The 17796-nt window shown below is 50.8% G+C and overlaps 1 protein-coding gene and 1 long non-coding RNA gene across 9 annotated transcripts in view; both read right to left on the bottom strand.

Moving 5' to 3' along the window:
- Positions 1 to 579: 579 nt before the first annotated feature.
- On the bottom strand, positions 580 to 5341 carry LOC149124983 (uncharacterized). The gene is made up of 3 exons (XR_016212540.1): positions 5168 to 5341; positions 2276 to 2331; positions 580 to 1767 (listed from the first exon to the last, which is right to left on the bottom strand). It is a non-coding gene; the product is annotated as an uncharacterized LOC149124983 (long non-coding RNA).
- Positions 5342 to 15296: 9955 nt separating this feature from the next.
- Positions 15297 to 17796, bottom strand: part of TMEM131L (transmembrane 131 like) — a 181640-nt gene continuing 179140 nt past the window's right edge. For all 8 annotated transcript variants that reach the window (XM_051819935.3, XM_051819938.3, XM_089302304.1 and 5 more), the window contains 2 exons: positions 16844 to 16983; positions 15297 to 16331 (listed from right to left, as the gene is read on the bottom strand). In XM_051819935.3, coding sequence (XP_051675895.3) covers positions 16056 to 16331; positions 16844 to 16983 — 416 coding nt within the window. In that variant the 3' untranslated portion in view covers positions 15297 to 16055. The remainder of the gene's footprint in view (positions 16332 to 16843; positions 16984 to 17796) is intronic.

Below are 17796 nucleotides of genomic sequence, written 5' to 3'. Positions count from 1 at the left end.
AAGAATCCCATACCTGGGCCAGTGGTGCAGCAAGTTAACACTCTACCTGCAACACCAGCATTCCTTAGGAGCACCGGTAAGAAATCCAGCTGCTCCGCTTCCAATCCAGCTCCCCACTAATGCACCTAGGAAAGCAATGGAAGATGGTCCAAGTTCTTGGACCCCTGCTACCCATGTGGGAGACCTGGGTGGAGTTCTAGGCTTCCTGGCTTCAGCCTGGCCCGGCTGCTGGCTGTTGTGGCCATTTGGGGAGTGAATCAGTCGCTCTGCCTTTCAAACAAATAAAATAACTATTTTTAAAAAATCAATCTCATACCTTCAACAGGCAGAAGGCTGTAAAACGGTATATTGCCCAAAAGAGGTGGAGTGAAGAGCTACAGAAACGGTGGCTTCATCCCTACCAGATGAGCGGTCTGAAACCTGGTGGCCAGTCGTCCTTGGGAATGTGACATTCTTAAGAGATTGTTTAAAAGATGAAATTAGTTGCTAGAGGTATAAGGTGGCCTGGATGAAGCAGTGTGTCTAAACTTGAAATAATCTGAAATCCAACAAAAAAAAAATCTGTTTTCAGGTGAAGACACTCGTAGGCTGAAGTGGCCTACAACTGGCATAGTCTTTAAGCTACAAACCACTATTCTTGTGTTTATTGCCACTTCTATGATACAATTGAACACACATCTCAAAGTGCTAGGAAAATGAAGCAGAAGCATGGAGAAGAAACTTTAGAGTCCTATCTTGCCCCCTGTTTTGCCTTTTTTTTTTTTACATTTATTTATTTATTTGAAAAGCAGAGCGAGAGAGAGAGAAGGAGAGACTGAGAGAGGCCTTCCATTACTGGTTCACTCCCTAAATGGGTGTGACAGCGGGGCTGGGCCAGGCTGAAGCCAGGAGCTTCCTGTGGATCTCCCACATGGGTGGCAGGGGCCCAAGCACTTGGGTCATCTTTCATTGCTTTCCCAGGCGCAGTGGCAGGGAGCTGGATCCGAAGTGGAGCAGCTGAGACTTGAACCGGTGCTCATATGGGATGACAGCACCTCAGGTGGTGGCTTAACCCACTGTGCCACACCAGTCCTACCACTTACCTTCCAACATTTTGATTTCTTCACCTAAGTGGAGAACAGCTTTAAATTACCTTAAAAAGGTACCTTTTTTTCTGCACAGAAAAGCCATCAGCCAAATGGGGAAAAAAACAAAACTATAGAACAGGAAAAAATATTTGCAAACTACATATCCAATAAAAGGTCCATACACAAAATAAATACGGAATTCAGTCAATTCAACAGCAAACAATAAATAACTGGATTTAAACATGGGCAAATGGGTGAGTGGTTAGCCTAGGGGTGAAGACCCTGGCGAAGACACCCATGTCCCACATTGGATTACCTGGGTTTCACTCCTGGCGCCAGTTTCTGATTTCGGGTTCTTTCCAAAGCAGATCCTGGGAGGCAGCAGTCATCGGGTTCCTGCCACCCATGTGGCAGACCTGGATTGAATTCTTGGCTTTGGCCCTGGCTCAGCCCTGGTTAGTAAAAACATTTGAGGAGTAAGCCAGCAGATGGGCAATGAGCCCATTTCTTGGTCTTCCTTGTAATTAGATCTTGCCAAATGACTAGAAAATTTCTGCATCCCACACCTGGTGGATCTGAGACAGAGCACTGGTGGAGCATTTTTCTGGACTCCGTTCAATAAGGTTCATGCAGCCATCATGCAGGAAGAGAGACAATATGTGTGGCTCCTGCTCAGGGACAGGACAGGTTTGCTGCACAGCTTGGGAAGATAAAAAGATGAGGTTTCATCTTAATAAAGCAGTTGTAAACTGAAAATAGCCCAAGTCAAAAATGCATTCCATTCACAAACCTACTGAACATCACAGCTGAGCCTCGCCTATCTTAGCTACACCTGGAAACTTGGGTCAGCCTACCATTGCATATACCGCCTAATGTAAAACCTACTTTCTAAAAAAAATTGCCGGCCTCATACTTAGCACTGAACTAAAAGTGAAAAATGGAATCGTTGTCTGGGTGTGCTTTTGTAGCATCATAAAGCTGAACTGTTATAAGCTGGGGCTGTCTACTGTACTGGGAACAGTGGACAGGCATGCCTACTGCACAGTGTGAAGAATTGAGGCCCCTCCACTCAGCTCTCCTGTCTTGGAACACAATCCACTGTGTGCAGGTGTCACCCGGCTCCTCCCACATTGCCCCATGGGAATCTGAGTTCCGGGAACTCCAGCTTTCGCCATTGCTGTGAGTGATAAACTCCACCTGTCTCTCACCTGAGAGTCGTGTGCCTGGCAGAATCCATGGAACCGCGACAGGTGACCTGGTTAGCCTGAAAGATGGAGAAACTCAGACACCTCACTGTTCTTGGTGGTGGCGCATTTGCCCCTTACTACTACAGAGACCGCACCTGTAGTGACTTAGTAGGCACTTAGTAGCAGTTGATGCTGCAGGTCAGACGTCCAACGTGGGTCTCCCGAGGCTGAACTCAAGACATCGGCGGGGCCACATTGTCCTCCAGAGACCTTAGGGCCAAATCTGTTTCCTGGACTCTTCCGCCTTCTACAAGCTGCTTGTATTCCTTGCCTTGTCCTGTTTTCTCCACCTTCAATGCCATCTTCCTGGCCTCCCTCTTTACAAGGGCATTTAGGATTACACAGGGCCTGTCCTGAAAATCCAGAATGATTCCACCTCTAACCAGCTGCTTAGCACCCCCAGTCTCATCTGCAATGAGAATTCCTCTCTGCCGTCTGCTATGGTCTGGCGATGTCCATCACATTCATAGGTTGAACTTAATCACCTGAAACAGCACTCAGTAGCGTGACTTAGTCATGGGAGCTAAGTCCTCCTGGATGGGTGACGGGATTGGGGACCTTCTAAAAGGGCTTCAGGGAGTGGTCATTCTCTTCCCTCTCCTGCCACACAGGCACAGCTCTGGGCTTCCTTTTTGTCCTTCCTTCCCCCGCGCACCTGTGAGGTCACAGTGTTTGTCCCCTCCAGAGCATGTAGCAGCAACAAGGAAGCGGAGGGCAGCCCCCACCAGACAGCTAACTTGCCAGTGCCTTGGTCTTGAACTTTGAAGCTTCCAGAACTGTAAGAAATACATTTCTACCATTTATCAGTTACCCATGTGGGGCATGTGGTCACAGTGGCACAGGCGGGTTAAGACTCCATGTATCTGCAGTGGGTTAAAGCCCTGGCCTGCAGTGCCGGAATCCCGTATGGGCGCCGGTTCTAGTCCCAGCTGCTCCTCTTCCAATCCAGCTCTCTGCAGTGGCCTGGGAAAGCAGTAGAAGATGGCCCAAGTCCTTGGTCCCGTGCCCCAACATGGGAGACCCGAAAGAAGCTCCTGGCTCCTGGCTTTGGATCGGTGCAGCTCTGGCCGTTGCAGCCATCTGGGAAGTGAACCAGTGGTTGGAAGACCTCTCTCTGTGTCTCTACCTCTCTCTGTAACTCTGTCTTTCAAATAAATAAAATAAATCTTAAAAAAAAAGACACCATGTGTCATAGTAATTGGTTCCAAGGATTCTGCTATCAGTAGTTTGGGCAGACCATCCCTCTGTCTGCCACTAAAGGTGGAATGAAGAGAATTCAGAATTACGACAGCTGGGCAGAGGGAAGCCACTCTCCAATATAGCATTTGCCATGAGCACTGACAGATTTGAAGCAAGCTCTCTCTTAACCTCCTCCATCACCCAGAAGAATCCTAACCATTATCCTGTAGTAAATTCTGACAGCTTATAAAGATGCCTGTGTAGGAATTGAAAATTAGAGACTTTCCCCGTGACTTTGATTTTGAAGCTCAAATTTGAAACTGCCAGATTCCTATACATTTTATGTCAAACTTGTCCAGACCTAGTCTCCACATTGGGTGAAATACGAATACCCAATTTACCAAGTATAAATTTAGTTCTACCTGGATCAAATCCTATCTTCTTTATGCAAGATGAGATTTGGAACTCAGTAATCAGCTATGACACTTTAAAAAAAATTTAGAAAGCTTTTTTTTAATAAATATAAATTTTGTAAGCACAACTTTTGGATTACAGCAGCTCTTCCCCCCAGTGGCACCTTCTCTCCCCCAAACCATCCTACCTCCTACTCCCTCTCCCATCCCTTTCTTCATTAAGATTCATTTTAACTATTTTTATATACAGAAGATCAACTCTATATAGGTAAAGATTTCAACAGTTTTCACCCACACACACAAAGTATAATGTACTGTTTAAAGACTAGTTTTACTGCTAATCTCATAGTACAACTCATTAAGGACAGAGGTCCTACATGGGAAGCAAGTGCACAGTGACTCCTGGTGTTGATTTAACAATTGACACTCTCACTTCTGACGTCAGTGATCACCCGAGGCTCTTGTCATGAGCTGCCAAGGCTATGGAAGCCTACTGAGTTCACAACTCTGACCTTATTTAGACAGGGCCATAATCAAAGTGGAAGTTCTCTCCTCCCTTCAGAGAAAGGTACCTCCTTCTTTGATGGATCGTTCTTTCCACTGGGATCTTTCATTTAGGTCATTTTTTGCCACAGTGTCTTGGTTTTCCATGCCTGAGAAACTTTCATAGGCTCTTTAGCCAGATCTGAACGCTTTAAGGGCTGATTCTGAGGCCAGAGTGCTGTTTAGGGCATTTTTTTGGACACATTTTTCATTGTTATAGACTTTATTTTTTTAAAAGATTTATTTACTTACTTGAAAGTCAGAGTTACACAGAGAAAGAAGGAGAGGCAGAGAGAGAGAGAAGTCCTTCATCTGCTGGCTCACTCCTAATTGGCCACAACAGCGTAGCTGGGCCGATCCGAAGCCAGGAGCCAGGAGCCTCCTCCAGGCCTCCCAAGTTGGGGCAGGGGCCCAAACACTTGGGTCATCCTCCACTGCTCTCCCATGCCACAGCAGAGAGCTGGATTGGAAGAGGAGCAGCCAGGACTCGAACCGGCATCCATTGCAGGCAACAGCTTAGCCCACTATGCCACAGCAGTGGCCCCTGTTACAGACTTTCAGTACATGCTATATTTATACACACAGTATTTAACAGGTATATTTTTTATTTACATACTATAATTTATAAGTGCATTATGGGCTATTATTTCTTCCGTAAGCCAGAAAACATTCTCTCTCATTTATTCATCCATCCGGTAAATATTTATCAAGTACTTACTGTGAGCAGAACAGCAGTCTGGATGCTGGGGATAGAGAAGTGAGCCAAACTCTCCTGCCGCACGGAGCTGAATCTGCGTGGGAAGGAAGGAGACCAAGATGGCAGACACGGCGTGGCTGCGCCCCCTGCTGGCCACATCATTGATGGCAATTAAGTATTGGCTGCAGCTGCAATGCATCAGAGGTTAAACTTAGATTCACGTCCAAGCTCCCTCGGGCTGTTGCCAGAATCCACTTTCTGAGGCTGGAAGAGAAGGGTTTCAGCTTCTTCCTTGGGGCTGCCATTGGCTCCGAGAGATCGCCTGCAGTTTCTTGCCACCTAGAGTATCTGCAGAATGACCAGCAACAGAGGAACAGAGTTTGCAAGCAGGACAGAGCCTTGACCCGGTAGCACAGTCACAGGGAAACACTCCCTCTCTCAGCCATATTCTGTTGGCTAAAAGCAATCACAACGCTTGCCTACCGCAGCCACGGGAGGGTGCTCTTTCTTCCTGCTTTGGAGTTTCTATCCCTGCGGTATGGTGGGCGTTGACCGGGTGATGTAGCCATGATTCTCATGACTGGCATTTGTGATTGACATCTAGGGAGTTGCATACCTTTCGGTTCTCCATGCATGTGGCCATAAAATAGGCTTTTCTGGATTGGCCCAAGCTCTATTTTTTTTAAGATTTTATTTTTTTATTTATTTGACAGGCAGAGTTAGAGACAGAGAGACAGAGAGAAAGGTCTTCCTTCCATTGGTTCACTCCCCAAGTGGCTGCAAGAGCTGGAGCTGTGCCGATCCAAAGCCAGGAGCCAGGTGCTTCCTCCTGGTCTCCCATGCGGGTGCAGGAGCCTAAGGACTTGGGCCACCCTCCACTGCTTTCCCAGGCCACAGCAGAGAGCTGGACTGGAAGAGGAGCAATCAGGATTAGAACCAGTGCCCATATGGGATGCCGATGCCACAGGTGGAGGATTAACCTAGTGCGCCATGGTGCTGGCTCCGGCCCAAATGCTTATTTTATCAGTATACTTTAACTGTAAGTTAAACCATGAAGTGGGCAGTCTCGCGTGGGTCCTGGGTGGAGATCAGGGTCCTGGGTTTCACCCCCCGGAAGCTGGCCTTATGGCCCCTCCCCGGCTGTCATCGGCTGATCATCTGCCCCACAGCCTGACAGCTGAGTCACACCAGGGGACAGCTGCACCTGGAGCACCTGCTGAGCCTGTCTGGGGAGACAGTTGTTCCGGAAGCATAACCTAGTGCTAGGGTGGGTGTGAATGTGTCTCCCAGAAACTCAGGCATTGGAAACTTGATCTGCAATGGAACCGTGCAGGGAGGTGGGGCCTGGTGGCAGGTGTGTGAGTCTTGAGGGCTCTGTTGTTATGCACAGGCTAATGCTGTAGGCACACGGGCGCCCAGGAGCGGGTTCAGCTCTCCGGGAGCTTGCCCTTGCACCTTCCCCCACCTGATGACCGCAGCAAGGCCCTCGCCAGATGCTGGTCCTGGATGTTGGACTTCCAGCCTCCGGGAGCCGAGAAAACATGTCTCGGGGTGGGCACTTAGCACGGCAGATTAGAAGACATCTATATCAAAACCTCGGTTAGACTCCCAGATCTGCTTCTAATTCTAGCTTCCTACTAATGCCCACCCTGGGAGGTAGCAGATGGTGGCTCAAGTATTTGGGTTTCTGCCACCCATGTGGGAGACCTGGATTGAATTCCAGGCTCCTGGCTTCTGCCTGGCCCAGCCCAGGGCAGTTGAGGGCATTTCAAGAGTGAACAAACAGATGAAAGATCTCTGACTCTAGCTTATCCCAACTAATACAAAATCCATTCTGGAAACACACTGTTTTTTACTTAGCAAATTTCTAAAAATGAAGTAAGGCAGGCAAACAAGTGGTCAGCTACTGTACAGTAGCCCTGTGGGTCTGGATTACGTGATGATCTGGGAACCTGGCCTAACCCGTTTTGGTGGCAGGAATTTGTTTATACAAAGGGGTCATATTTCACCACGTGTTATAGCCTACTCAGTCCTGAGCTCACGGTTCTGGGTTCATTCCAGACGGAAAAATATAACGATTGTTTCAAGTCTTGGCTGCTGCACTTCTGATCCAGCTCCCCGCTAGTGTTCCTGGGAAGGCAGTGGAAGATGGCCTGAGTGCTTGGGCTCCTGTCACTTGCATGGGAGACCTGAATGGAGTTCTTGGCTCCTGGCTTTGGTCCAGCCCAGCCTTGGCTGTTGCAGCCACTTGGATAGAGATCCAGTAGATGGAAACTCACTCCCTCTCTCTGTGTCTCTTTCTTTGTCTCTTTCTCTTTCTCTCTCTCGTGTGTGTGTGTGTGTGTGTGTGTTGCTCTGCCTTTCAAATAACTAAATAAATCATACATCCAGGGCCAGCACTGCGGCACAACAGATTAAAGCCCCAGTCTTCAGTGCCGGCATCCCATATGGGCTCTGGTTCAAGTCCCAGCTATCCTACTTCCAATCCAGCTCTCTGCTATGGCCTGGGATAGCAGCAGAAGATGGCCCAAGTCTTTGGGCCCCTGCATTCATGTGGGAAGACCCGGAGGAAGCTCCTGGCTCCTCGCTTCAGATCGGCACAGCTCTGGCCATTGTGGCCAACTGGGGAGTGAACCACTCTCTTTCTCTGCCTCTCCTCCTCTCTCTATGTAACTCTGACTTTAAAATAAATAAATCTTTAAAAACATAAATAAAGTAGATTTCCTCTACTGCTTTCCCAGACCATCAACAGAGAGCTGGATCAGAAGTGGAGCAGCCGGGGCTTGAACTAGCACCTATATGGGATGCTGGCGCTGCAGGTGGCAGCTTTACCCACTACACCACAGTGCCAGCCCCCTAAAGTAGTTTTCTTTTATTAAAAAAAAATTGCGTGAAGGAAATCCAAGATGGCTGAATGGGGTGGAGCCACACTGACTACAGCAAACCTAGGATACAAAAAAAAAAAAAAAAAAAAAAAAAAGAGAGAGAGAGAGAGAAAGAAAAAAAGAAAGGAACATGTTTTCAGGGGTCTGACAGAAATTTGCAGTGCAGACGTAGCATAAAGAACTGTGGGACCGCGAGGAATGGGGCACTGGCTGGGAGCCACCATCTTACCAAGTCCAGGTAGGGAGAAGTCGCTACGCAGCCCACCTCCCGCACTTTAGCTGAAGGAGATGGAGCTTCAGCCTGGGGAGCTGCCTGAGGTCTACGCAGCTGCTGGGCTCTGAGAAACGAAGGCACCCTGCCCCCCCACCCCACCCCGAGAAAGCGCTGGGCTCCACTGTGAAAAGTTGCACCGATCTCTGCACCGAGGCTACCGGAAGCGATCAGAGCCAGAGTTGGGGGACCTGCCCTGATCCCCTACACCCTCAAAGTGTGGAACTCCTTGGGCATCAGCGCCGGAGCTACACTCGCTCACACTACATGAGCTGGGGGAAGGGGGTTCCCCTTGGCTTCTGGAGGTAGCACCAGCAATGACCCTTACAAAATCCGCTCCTACTATAGGAGAGCTGGGCATGACCCCTGCAATCCCAGGACTGTAACAAGCAGTTCCGACTTCCTCAGTCCCACTGGAACCTGGAATCTGGTTTGGCCCAAGCTCTCATTTTATCGTATCCTAGCCCTGTCCCTAGACACGCACAGAAGCGGGCCACGCTATGTGCAGACTTTGGGTTCTACTTCCTCCTTTGCCGGGACCATTTTTCCAGAAGCTTCCATAGGACAGCAGGTCCCTCCCCCTTAGCCTTAGAGCTGCTGTTCCAAGCCCCCCAGCACCCACCTGAAGTCATGGTTGCTGACCCCTGTGTTAGTACTGTTGTTTCCTGTATGGCCTGCAGCACTGCACCGTCAACCTGCCCTTCCAGGTGTCCTGTCCTGCTGCCTCTTTGCTACATCAGCCTTTCACCTGGAGGCCCTTAGTAAGTAAACTAAGGGACACCTGAGCACAGGCTCATCTGCTAACCAGGACGGCTGCCAAGCGAGGGACAGACAGGAGCCATGCAGGTGGACACAAAGGGATGGCGCATGTCCTAGGTGAGGCATCCTGCTCTTGGGAGCAGCAGTTGACTTAAAAACCTATGAATTGGGGCCAGCGCTGAGGCATAGCAGGTAAAGCTGCTGCCTGCAGTGCTGGCATCCCGTATGGGCGCCAGTTCGAGTCCCAGCTGCTCCACTTCTGATCCAGCTCTCTGCTGTGGCCTGGGAAAGCAGTCAAAGATGGCCCAGATCCTTGGGCCTCTGCACCCGTGTGGGAGACCCAGAAGAAGCTCCTGGCTCCTGGCTTCAGATCGGCGCATCTCCAGCCGTTGTGGCCATCTGGGGAGTGAACCAGTGGATGGAAGACCTCTCTCTCTCTCTCTCGCTCTACCTCTTCTCTCTCTTTCAAATAGATAAATCTTAAAACGAACAAACAAAAACTATGAATTGATCCTTTCTGGAATTGTCCATCGAGTATTTTCAGCCCACAGCTGACACAGGTTAACTGACACACGGAAGGCGACCCCGTGGACAAGGGGGACTCCTGCACTCTAATATCCTATGTGCGATAATTTAAACCTGTTCCTCTCGTGGGACACCGATTTCCAACTCATCGCTGACTGAAGATGCTCCTGCATCGTCTGCTGTGGGCAGAATAACCTTTGTCCCACTGAGGTCCTGGAATCTGCCAATCTGCAAAAGCAGCCAATAAATTAAGGCCCTGGAAGGTGGGGAGATTATCCTGGCTGCACCCACTCTAACCCCACTAGTCTTTAAACTAGAAGGCCCTTTCCTGGCTTGGGCAAGTAAGGAATCCCAGACGCTGCACTGCTGGCTGGGCAGGTGGAGGAGGGGCCACAGGCCCAGGCCTGTGGGCAGCCTGGAGGGGCTGGGAAAGGAGAGGAGGGAAGCCACTCCTCTCAGAGCCTTGATTTTAGCCCAGTGAGACTCATGTTGGTTGCCTGACCTACAACTGTAAGATACGGGCCGGCGCTGTGGCATAGAGGGTTAAGTCTCTGCCTGCGGCGCCGGCATCCCATACAGGCGCTGGTTCGTGTCCCGGCTGCTCCTCTTCCAATCAAGCTCTCTGCTGTGGCCTGGGAAAGCAGCGGAAGATGGTCCAAGTGCTTGGGTCCCTGCACCCATGTGGGAGATCCGGAAGAAGCTCCTGGCTCCTGGCTTTGGATCAGCTCAGCTCCAGCTGTCCTGGCCAATTGGGGAGTGAACCAGCAGGTGAAGACCTCTCTGTCTCTCCCTCTCTCTGTCTGTAACCCTGCCTCTCAAAGATAACACATTTGTGTTGTTTCAAACCACTACGTTTGCAGGGATTTTTCAATGACAGCAGTATAAATCTAACACCTACTTTTAAAAATCTCATTATTTTTGAATTCAAAGAGAAACCTTTATTTTCTTAAGAAAACTTTTATTTAATAAATATAAATTTCAAAAGTACAACTTTTGGATTATAGCAGTTTTTCCCCCTAACCACCCTCCCACCAGCAAACCATCCCTTCTCCTACTCCCTCTCCCATCCCATTCTTAAGATTCATTTTTAATTGGCCGGCGCCGCAGCTCACTAGGCTAATCCTCCGCCTAGAGGCGCCGGCACACCGGGTTCTAGTCCCGGTCGGGGCGCCGGATTCTGTCCCGGTTGCCCCTCTTCCAGGCCAGCTCTCTGCTGTGGCCAGGGAGTGCAGTGGAGGATGGCCCAGGTGCTTGGGCCCTGCACCCCATGGGAGACCAGGAAAAGCACCTGGCTCCTGGCTCCTGCCATCGGATCAGCGCGGTGCGCCGGCCGCAGCGCACCAGCAGTGGCGGCCATTGGAGGGTGAACCAAGGAAGACCTTTCTCTCTGTCTCTCTCTCTCACTGTCCACTCTGCCTGTCAAAAAAAAAAAAATTCATTTTTAATTATCTTTATATACATAAGATCAACTTAGTATATACTAAATAAAGATTTCAACAGATTGCAACCACACACACAAAGTATAAAGTACTGTTTGAGACTAGTTTTACTGTTAATTCTCATAGTACAACACATTAAGGACAGAAATCCAGTGACTCCTGTTGTTGACTTAACAATTGACACTCTTATTTATGATGTCAGTGATCACCCGAGGCTTTTGTCATGAGCTGCCAAGGCTATGGAAGCCTCTTGAGTTCACAAACTCCGATCTTATTTAGACAAGGCCATAATCAAAATGGAAGTTCTCTCCTCCCTTCAGAGAAAGGTACCTCCTTCTTTGGTGGTCCATTCTTTAGCTGGGATCTCACTCACAGAGATTGTTCATTTAAGTCATTTTTTGCCACAGTGACTTAGCTTTCCATGCCTGAGAAACTCTCATGGGCTCTTTAGCCAGATCTGAATGCCTTAAAGGCTGATTCTGAGGCCAGAGTGCTGTTTAGAGCATTATCCATTCTATGAGTCTGCTGTGTATCCCACTTCCCATGTTGGATCGTTCTCTCCTTTTTAATTTTATCAAATATTATTAGCAGACACTGGTCTTATTTATGTGATCCCTTTGACAATCCTATCTTTATGATCAATTATGAACTTAAACTGATCACTCTAACTAGTAAGATGGCATTAGTACCTGCCAACTTAATGGGATTTGGAGTCCCATGGCATGTTTCTAGCTCTACCGTTAGGGGTAAGTCCAACTGAGCATGTGCCAAACTGTACATCTCCTCCCTCTCTTATTCCACTCTTATTTTTTAACAGGGATCAATTTTCAGTTGAATTTAAACACCTAAGAATAATTGTGTGTTAATTAAAGAGTTCAACCAATGGTATTAAGTAGAACAAGAAAATACTAAAAAGAATAAAATTGTAAGCTATTCCTCGACAGTCAGGACAAGGACTGATCAAGTCATTGTTTCTCATAGTGTCAGTTTCACTTCTACAGGTGAGAAACCTTTACTTTCAACAAAACTGCCCTGAAGAAATGGTTCCTTGGTCGACCGTGAATGAGCGTCTCACCAAACATGACATCAAAATGTGTATTTAAACGTTTAAAAACATATCATGGGCATATATCACCACTTTAAATGCCACCCAACTCAAAAGAAAAGGAAAAAACAAATGAAATCACTACTCTTGCACAAGTCTTTCATGGAGCAGGCATTTGGTTGGGCAGTTGAGCTGGCTGCTCGGGACACGCCCATGCCACCTTGAATAACCTTCTTCAAGTCCTGGCTCTGCTTCAGATTCCAGCTTCCTGTGAATGCGCACCCCAGGGAGGAAGCAGTGATGGCTAAAGCAATCGGGCCCCTGCCACCTACATAGGAGACCAGGATTGAGTTCCAGGTTCCTGGCTTCAGCCTGGCTCAGCCCTGGCTGCTGCAGGTATTTGAGGTATTTCGGGGAATGAACCAGCGGATGGGAGGTCTTTCTTTCTGTTTCCCTGCCTTTTGAATAATGTGTGTGTGTGCACATGTGTTTTAAGTCTTTGAGGGCCGGCGCTGCAATGTAGCAGGTAAAGCCAACACCTGCAGTGCCAACATTCCATATCAGCGCTTGTTCAAGTCCTGGCTCTCCACTTCCAATCCAGATTTCTGCTATGGCCTGGGAAAGCAGTAGAAGATGGCCCAAGTCTTTGGGCCCTTGCATCCACTTGGGAGACCTGGAGGAGGCTCCTGGTTCCTGGCTTTGGATCGGCACAACTCCAGCCATTGCAGCCATCTGGGGAGTGAACCAGCAGATGGAAGACCTCTCTCTCAGTCTCTACTTCTCTCTGTAACTCTTTCAAATAAGTAAAATAAATCTTAAAAAAAAAAAAACACTGCTTGCTATGTCATATATTCAGGAAATACTGAAGTGAGGAACGTGATGAACTTCCAAGAGACCATGCATTTGGCCATTGACTTCCCTGGGGTCCCCATCCTTTTTGTGGTGTTGTAACGAAACAGCCAAGGCTGCTAGTTGGTAAGGAGGTTTATCTGTCTCAGGACTCTGGCTGCGGGAAGGTCCCAACAGCTTGCTGCCACCGGTGTCCCGGTGAGCCTCCCCCCGCCCCCCACCGGCCATATCACAACAGTGGAGCTGCAGTCAGCCGTGTGCAATGGGCAGGTGCATAAGAAAGGGAACAGACAGGGGAGCATCCAGGTTCTTCTGTGTGTGTGTGTGTGTCTATTTTTTGTTTGTAAGGCAGGGAGACAGAGATCTTTCATCCACTGGTTCACTCCCCTGAATGCCTGCCAAAGCCCAGAACCAGGAATTCCATCCGGGTCTCTCACACAAGTGGCAGGGTCCAAGCACCTGACCATCTGCTGCCTCCCACGGGACGCATTACCAGCAAGCTGCATGGCAAGCAGAGGAGCCAGGACTCGACCCAGGTGCTGAGATGGGGGAATCAGGCACCTGTAACCACCGTACCAAGCATCCATCCCGACTTACTCCTTCGCAACTACCCAGTCTTGTGAGAGCTCCTACACCCACTGTGCCCTGAGACCCAGCATCAATCCACTCCTGGGGAGGAGCCCCCGGGACCCACCTCGTCAGCAGTCACCCTGGGGGGTCTGGGCTGCAAGCACGTTAAGCCCCTGGGGGAGGAGCCGCTCCCCCAGCATCTGGCTGGCAAGGAGCCCACACAAACCGAGTACAAGTAACTGGGGCAAAGAGAAAAGCTCAGCTTTGTTTGGGAAGATTCATGATAAGGCCACCTTGCTTTTGCTTGTTTGTGCTCTACAGAGTTAGGCTCAATCTCATAGAATAGTAACATACAGAAACTGAAGCCCTTAAAGGACTCAATGATGGAAAATAGCACACAGAGTGCGCATGACCAAGGTCAGATCTGTCACTGAGCTCTGAGTGAGCCGTATGGCTGCCCGCGTCCCTGTCCATCACCAGAGGGCAGCACTCACTAGCCTTCAAGGTCGCATCAGAACTGTCTGTAGGTGCAGGGAAGGGAAGGCAGATGTCACAAAGACAAGAGTAGAAACCGTTAATTCCTGCCACAGCCCATTCATCTCATCAGCGGTGCGAAATCACAGGGAACCAGCGATTTGCTGAGAAAAGTTACTGAGGATGTAGTCTGAAGACTCTTCCCTTAACCTTTTTTTTTTTTTCAAAGACTTATTTGTTTGAAAGGCCAAGTTAGAGAGAGGCAGAGACAGGGGGAGAGGGGGAGAGGAGAAGAGGAGAAGAGGGGGAGAGACAGAGAGAGAGAGAGAGAGAGAGAGAGAGGGAGGGAGGGAGGGAGGGAGGGGGAGAGGGAGAGAGAGAGAGAGAGAGGGAGGGAGAGGGAGAGGGAGAGGGAGAGGGAGAGAGAGGGAGGGAGGGAGGGGAGAGGGAGGGAGGGAGAGAGGGAGGGGAGAGGGAGAGGGAGAGGGAGAGGGAGAGGGAGAGGGAGAGGGAGAGGGAGAGGGAGAGGGAGAGGGAGAGAGAGGTCTTCCATCGGCTGGTTCACTTCCCAGATGGCCGCAAAGGCCGGAGCTGTGCAGATCTGAAGCCGGGAGCCAGGGAGCCACCCATGTGGGAGATCCCAATGAAGCTCCCAATTCCTGGCTTCAGCCTGGCCCAGCGCTGGCCACTGCAGCCATCTGGGGAGTGAACAAGTTGATGGAATATCTCTGTCTCTCTCTCTGTAATTCTTTCAAACATAAATAAATAAAATTTTAAAAAACATTTATTTGAAAGGCAGAGTTAAGAGAGTGAGTGGGGGGGGGAGTGGGAGAGGGAGAGGGAGAGAGGTGGGGAGAGAGAGAGAGAGAGAGAGAGAGAGAGAGAGAGAGAGAGAGAGAGAGAGAGAGAGAGAAAACCTTCTGTCCACTGGTTCACTCCCAGATGGCTGCAACAGCCAGGTTTGGGCCGGGCCAAAGCCAAGAGCCAGGAGCTCCATCTGGGTCTCCCACACGGGCAGCACTTGGACCATCTGCTGCAGTGCGACAGCAGGGAGGGGTATCAGAAGTGGAAGTGGGGGTGGATGTTTTAATATTCAATACATTTGGGGTGGGGGAATTACGCTTCAGCCAAGTCAGGACTCTGACCTGGTGACCTCAGGTGGTCCGACCAGCTGTGCAAGCCTGCAGGACGGCCCCAGATTCATAGTCCGTGCACCCTTCTGCCCCGGCCCCCTATGCCCAACCACAGCAAAGAGAAACAGACCACAAGCAAGCCAGCCCAGCCTTGCACGCAAAACTCACTCCTGGGACCTGCCAAGGAAGACAAAGCAAGGTATAAAAATAAGCAACTTTTATTAAAAGTTAAAAACGTTTTCAGAGTTGACACACGCAAACAGATCACTCCAACAGAACATGGAATTCTACAAACAACAAGCAGATACAAACGGGTCTGGCCAAGCCTGTCCCCTAAGGACTTGTATCTGGGGAAAGCCCCAAAGTGTGGGGGAGCTGCACGCTCACCACCTGGGCCCACTGCCTGACGGTGAGCAGAACGGGTCTCCCCACAGCTGGAGTGGGAGAGCAGCGCGAGGCTGGCTGTCCCATCCCAGCAGCCGAAGTGCTCGGAACAGAGGGAACCAGGCTCTGCCCGGGCACGGGGCCAGTGGGGCCGAGGACTTCCTGCTCACTGGCCTCCCCTCCCCTGCAGTCCTCAACCCACCTCACAACCCGCACCACCAAGACATCAAGTCAGGACCTGCGGGAATGGCACCTGAACAGTGGCTGTTCTCTGCACATCCCCCTCCCCTGACTGCTGCCACTTCCTCCATGCTGACTGCCTGACGCCACCCTTTGTTGAGACTGAGAATTCTTGAATTACCAAAGTTACGACATTCGGATGCTTGGTTCCTACCACTGACTCACTGGTCAAAAAAAAAAAAAAAAAGAGCACCCAGACTTCATTAAAAAAATTTATTTCCATATAAAAGTGCCAAAATACCCGCCAATGTCATCATCTATGTCAACAACCGGTTTACGCTAGCAATCGAAACACAAGCCTCTCTGATTCCCGTGGGCGAGACATCCGGGCCTCCTCACACGTTGCCGCAGTAACTCGAGTCTCTGGCCAGGGGGAAGTTTGTGCTCCTGTTGGCTGTGGTAGTCCATATGTCCAGGTTCATGTAGGCACGGAACGGGTTAAACCCGGGGTAGTACTCCTTGCACAGGACCGCCTGGTTCTCCATGTGGGTGGGGGGCTCCGTGCCGGGGCTGAGGGGGCAGCAGTTGTCATACACGTCGCTTTGCGGGGCCCAGATGGAGCCAAAGAGTCCGGACATGGGCGACAGGCTGCGAGTGCTCGTGAGGTAGGGCTGCGGCGTGGGGAGCGGTGGGGGGAAGGGAGACACAGAGAGAAGCTTTAGTACGCTGGCCCCCACACGTGTCTGCACCCAAGTCAGCACACTGCCCTCACCCAGCTGGGCCCCTGGACTGCAAACTCCTGCCCGGGCTGCTTCAGCCCATCTGCAATCCCAGGAAGAACCCGCGGCCCCAGCACCCTCTCTCTGATCAGAGAGGTGTTGAGCACAGGCGGAGGGGCTGGGGACCGGGACCCTGACTGGCTGTGCTGGGACTGCCCTTCCATCTGACCACAGACACACGGGTCGCAATTCACTGTTAAGTACAGATGCTCACTGCTCGGAGTCTGCAAGGCCCTCCCTGTCCCCTCAGTCCGTCCAGAGGCTGGCCAGCCAGGCCTCCGTGCTCTGAAAGGATCTCGCCCGGCCTTGGCTCAGCCCGGCTCAAGGCTAAGACAGGCTGAGACCAGGATGTAGCAAGCACCCGGCACAGCCCGCAGCCGCCCCAGAGGTCCCCGCGCACTGACCGGAGAGTTGATGAAGCCGGCGTGGCCCCAGGCGGGTGTGAAGCTGGCCGGGCTGCTCCAGGTGGACTGAGCACTGTGGTCGATGAAGTCGGTCGGGACGTCGGCGGGACAGGGGAAGCCGTTGCCATAACTCAGGTTTTCTGCCAAGAACGCGGGGTGGAGACACGGGTGTAAGGAACAGGGGCAGGACTGAGGCAGGATGGCTGTCAAGGCCTCTCATGTGTCCACCCACAAGTTAAAGTCACACTCGGGCTATCTGCTCCGTGTGGCCGGGAGGGTCGTTTCACTGCCACTCCCGAGGCTATAGCCTCCCCTTGACAGGAAGCGACGCCGGGGGTGCCACATGTGAGCACGGCTTCCTCCAGGCACGGCTTTCTGGGTGTGACTGTCTGGGAGTTGTTCTAATCCGCTGAGACACCACGACAGTTAGGCATGTGTGTCGGGAGTCCTTCCAAGCCTTCTGGGTGGCATGGCATGCCACCCTCGGCCACGGCCACCTGCTGGGGGCTCACAGAGCAATCTGAAACCAAGCACTTCCTAGATACTGCATGAGGACCTTAGAAACAGAAAGCCCCGCCGCTCAGTCCGAGAGTTACCAGAGCACCCCCTAGTGGTCATCAGGGAGCAGCGCAGATAATCAAAGCCAAGATAAAAGGTGGGGTTCTGACTTGGGAGATGGCAGGTAGCTAGACTAGGGTCAGGAGCTGGACACCACACCTCCTCCGCCCTATGTAATCCTATCTGCCTGCCTGTCCGTCAAATAATCCTTTTCCCAGGAGGTATCTTCCTTCACCTGGGGCCTGGGGGAGGTACCACGGAGCCACCTCCTTCCAGGCTCCTTCCTGGAGGGGCTGGCTGGCTCCCTCTTCTCTCTGCAGCTGAGGATGAGACACTGAGCTGCTGTCTATCTTCTCCCTTCCTAGCCCACTCCGCTCCTGAACTAAGCCCACGTG

The sequence above is a fragment of the Oryctolagus cuniculus genome, chromosome 8, assembly GCF_051225735.1.
Source record: "Oryctolagus cuniculus isolate XC-2025 breed Fujian yellow rabbit chromosome 8, ASM5122573v1, whole genome shotgun sequence".
NCBI lineage: Eukaryota > Metazoa > Chordata > Mammalia > Lagomorpha > Leporidae > Oryctolagus > Oryctolagus cuniculus.
Note: the sequence above shows the minus strand (reverse complement) of the source record. Positions and strands in the feature narration are given on the sequence as shown.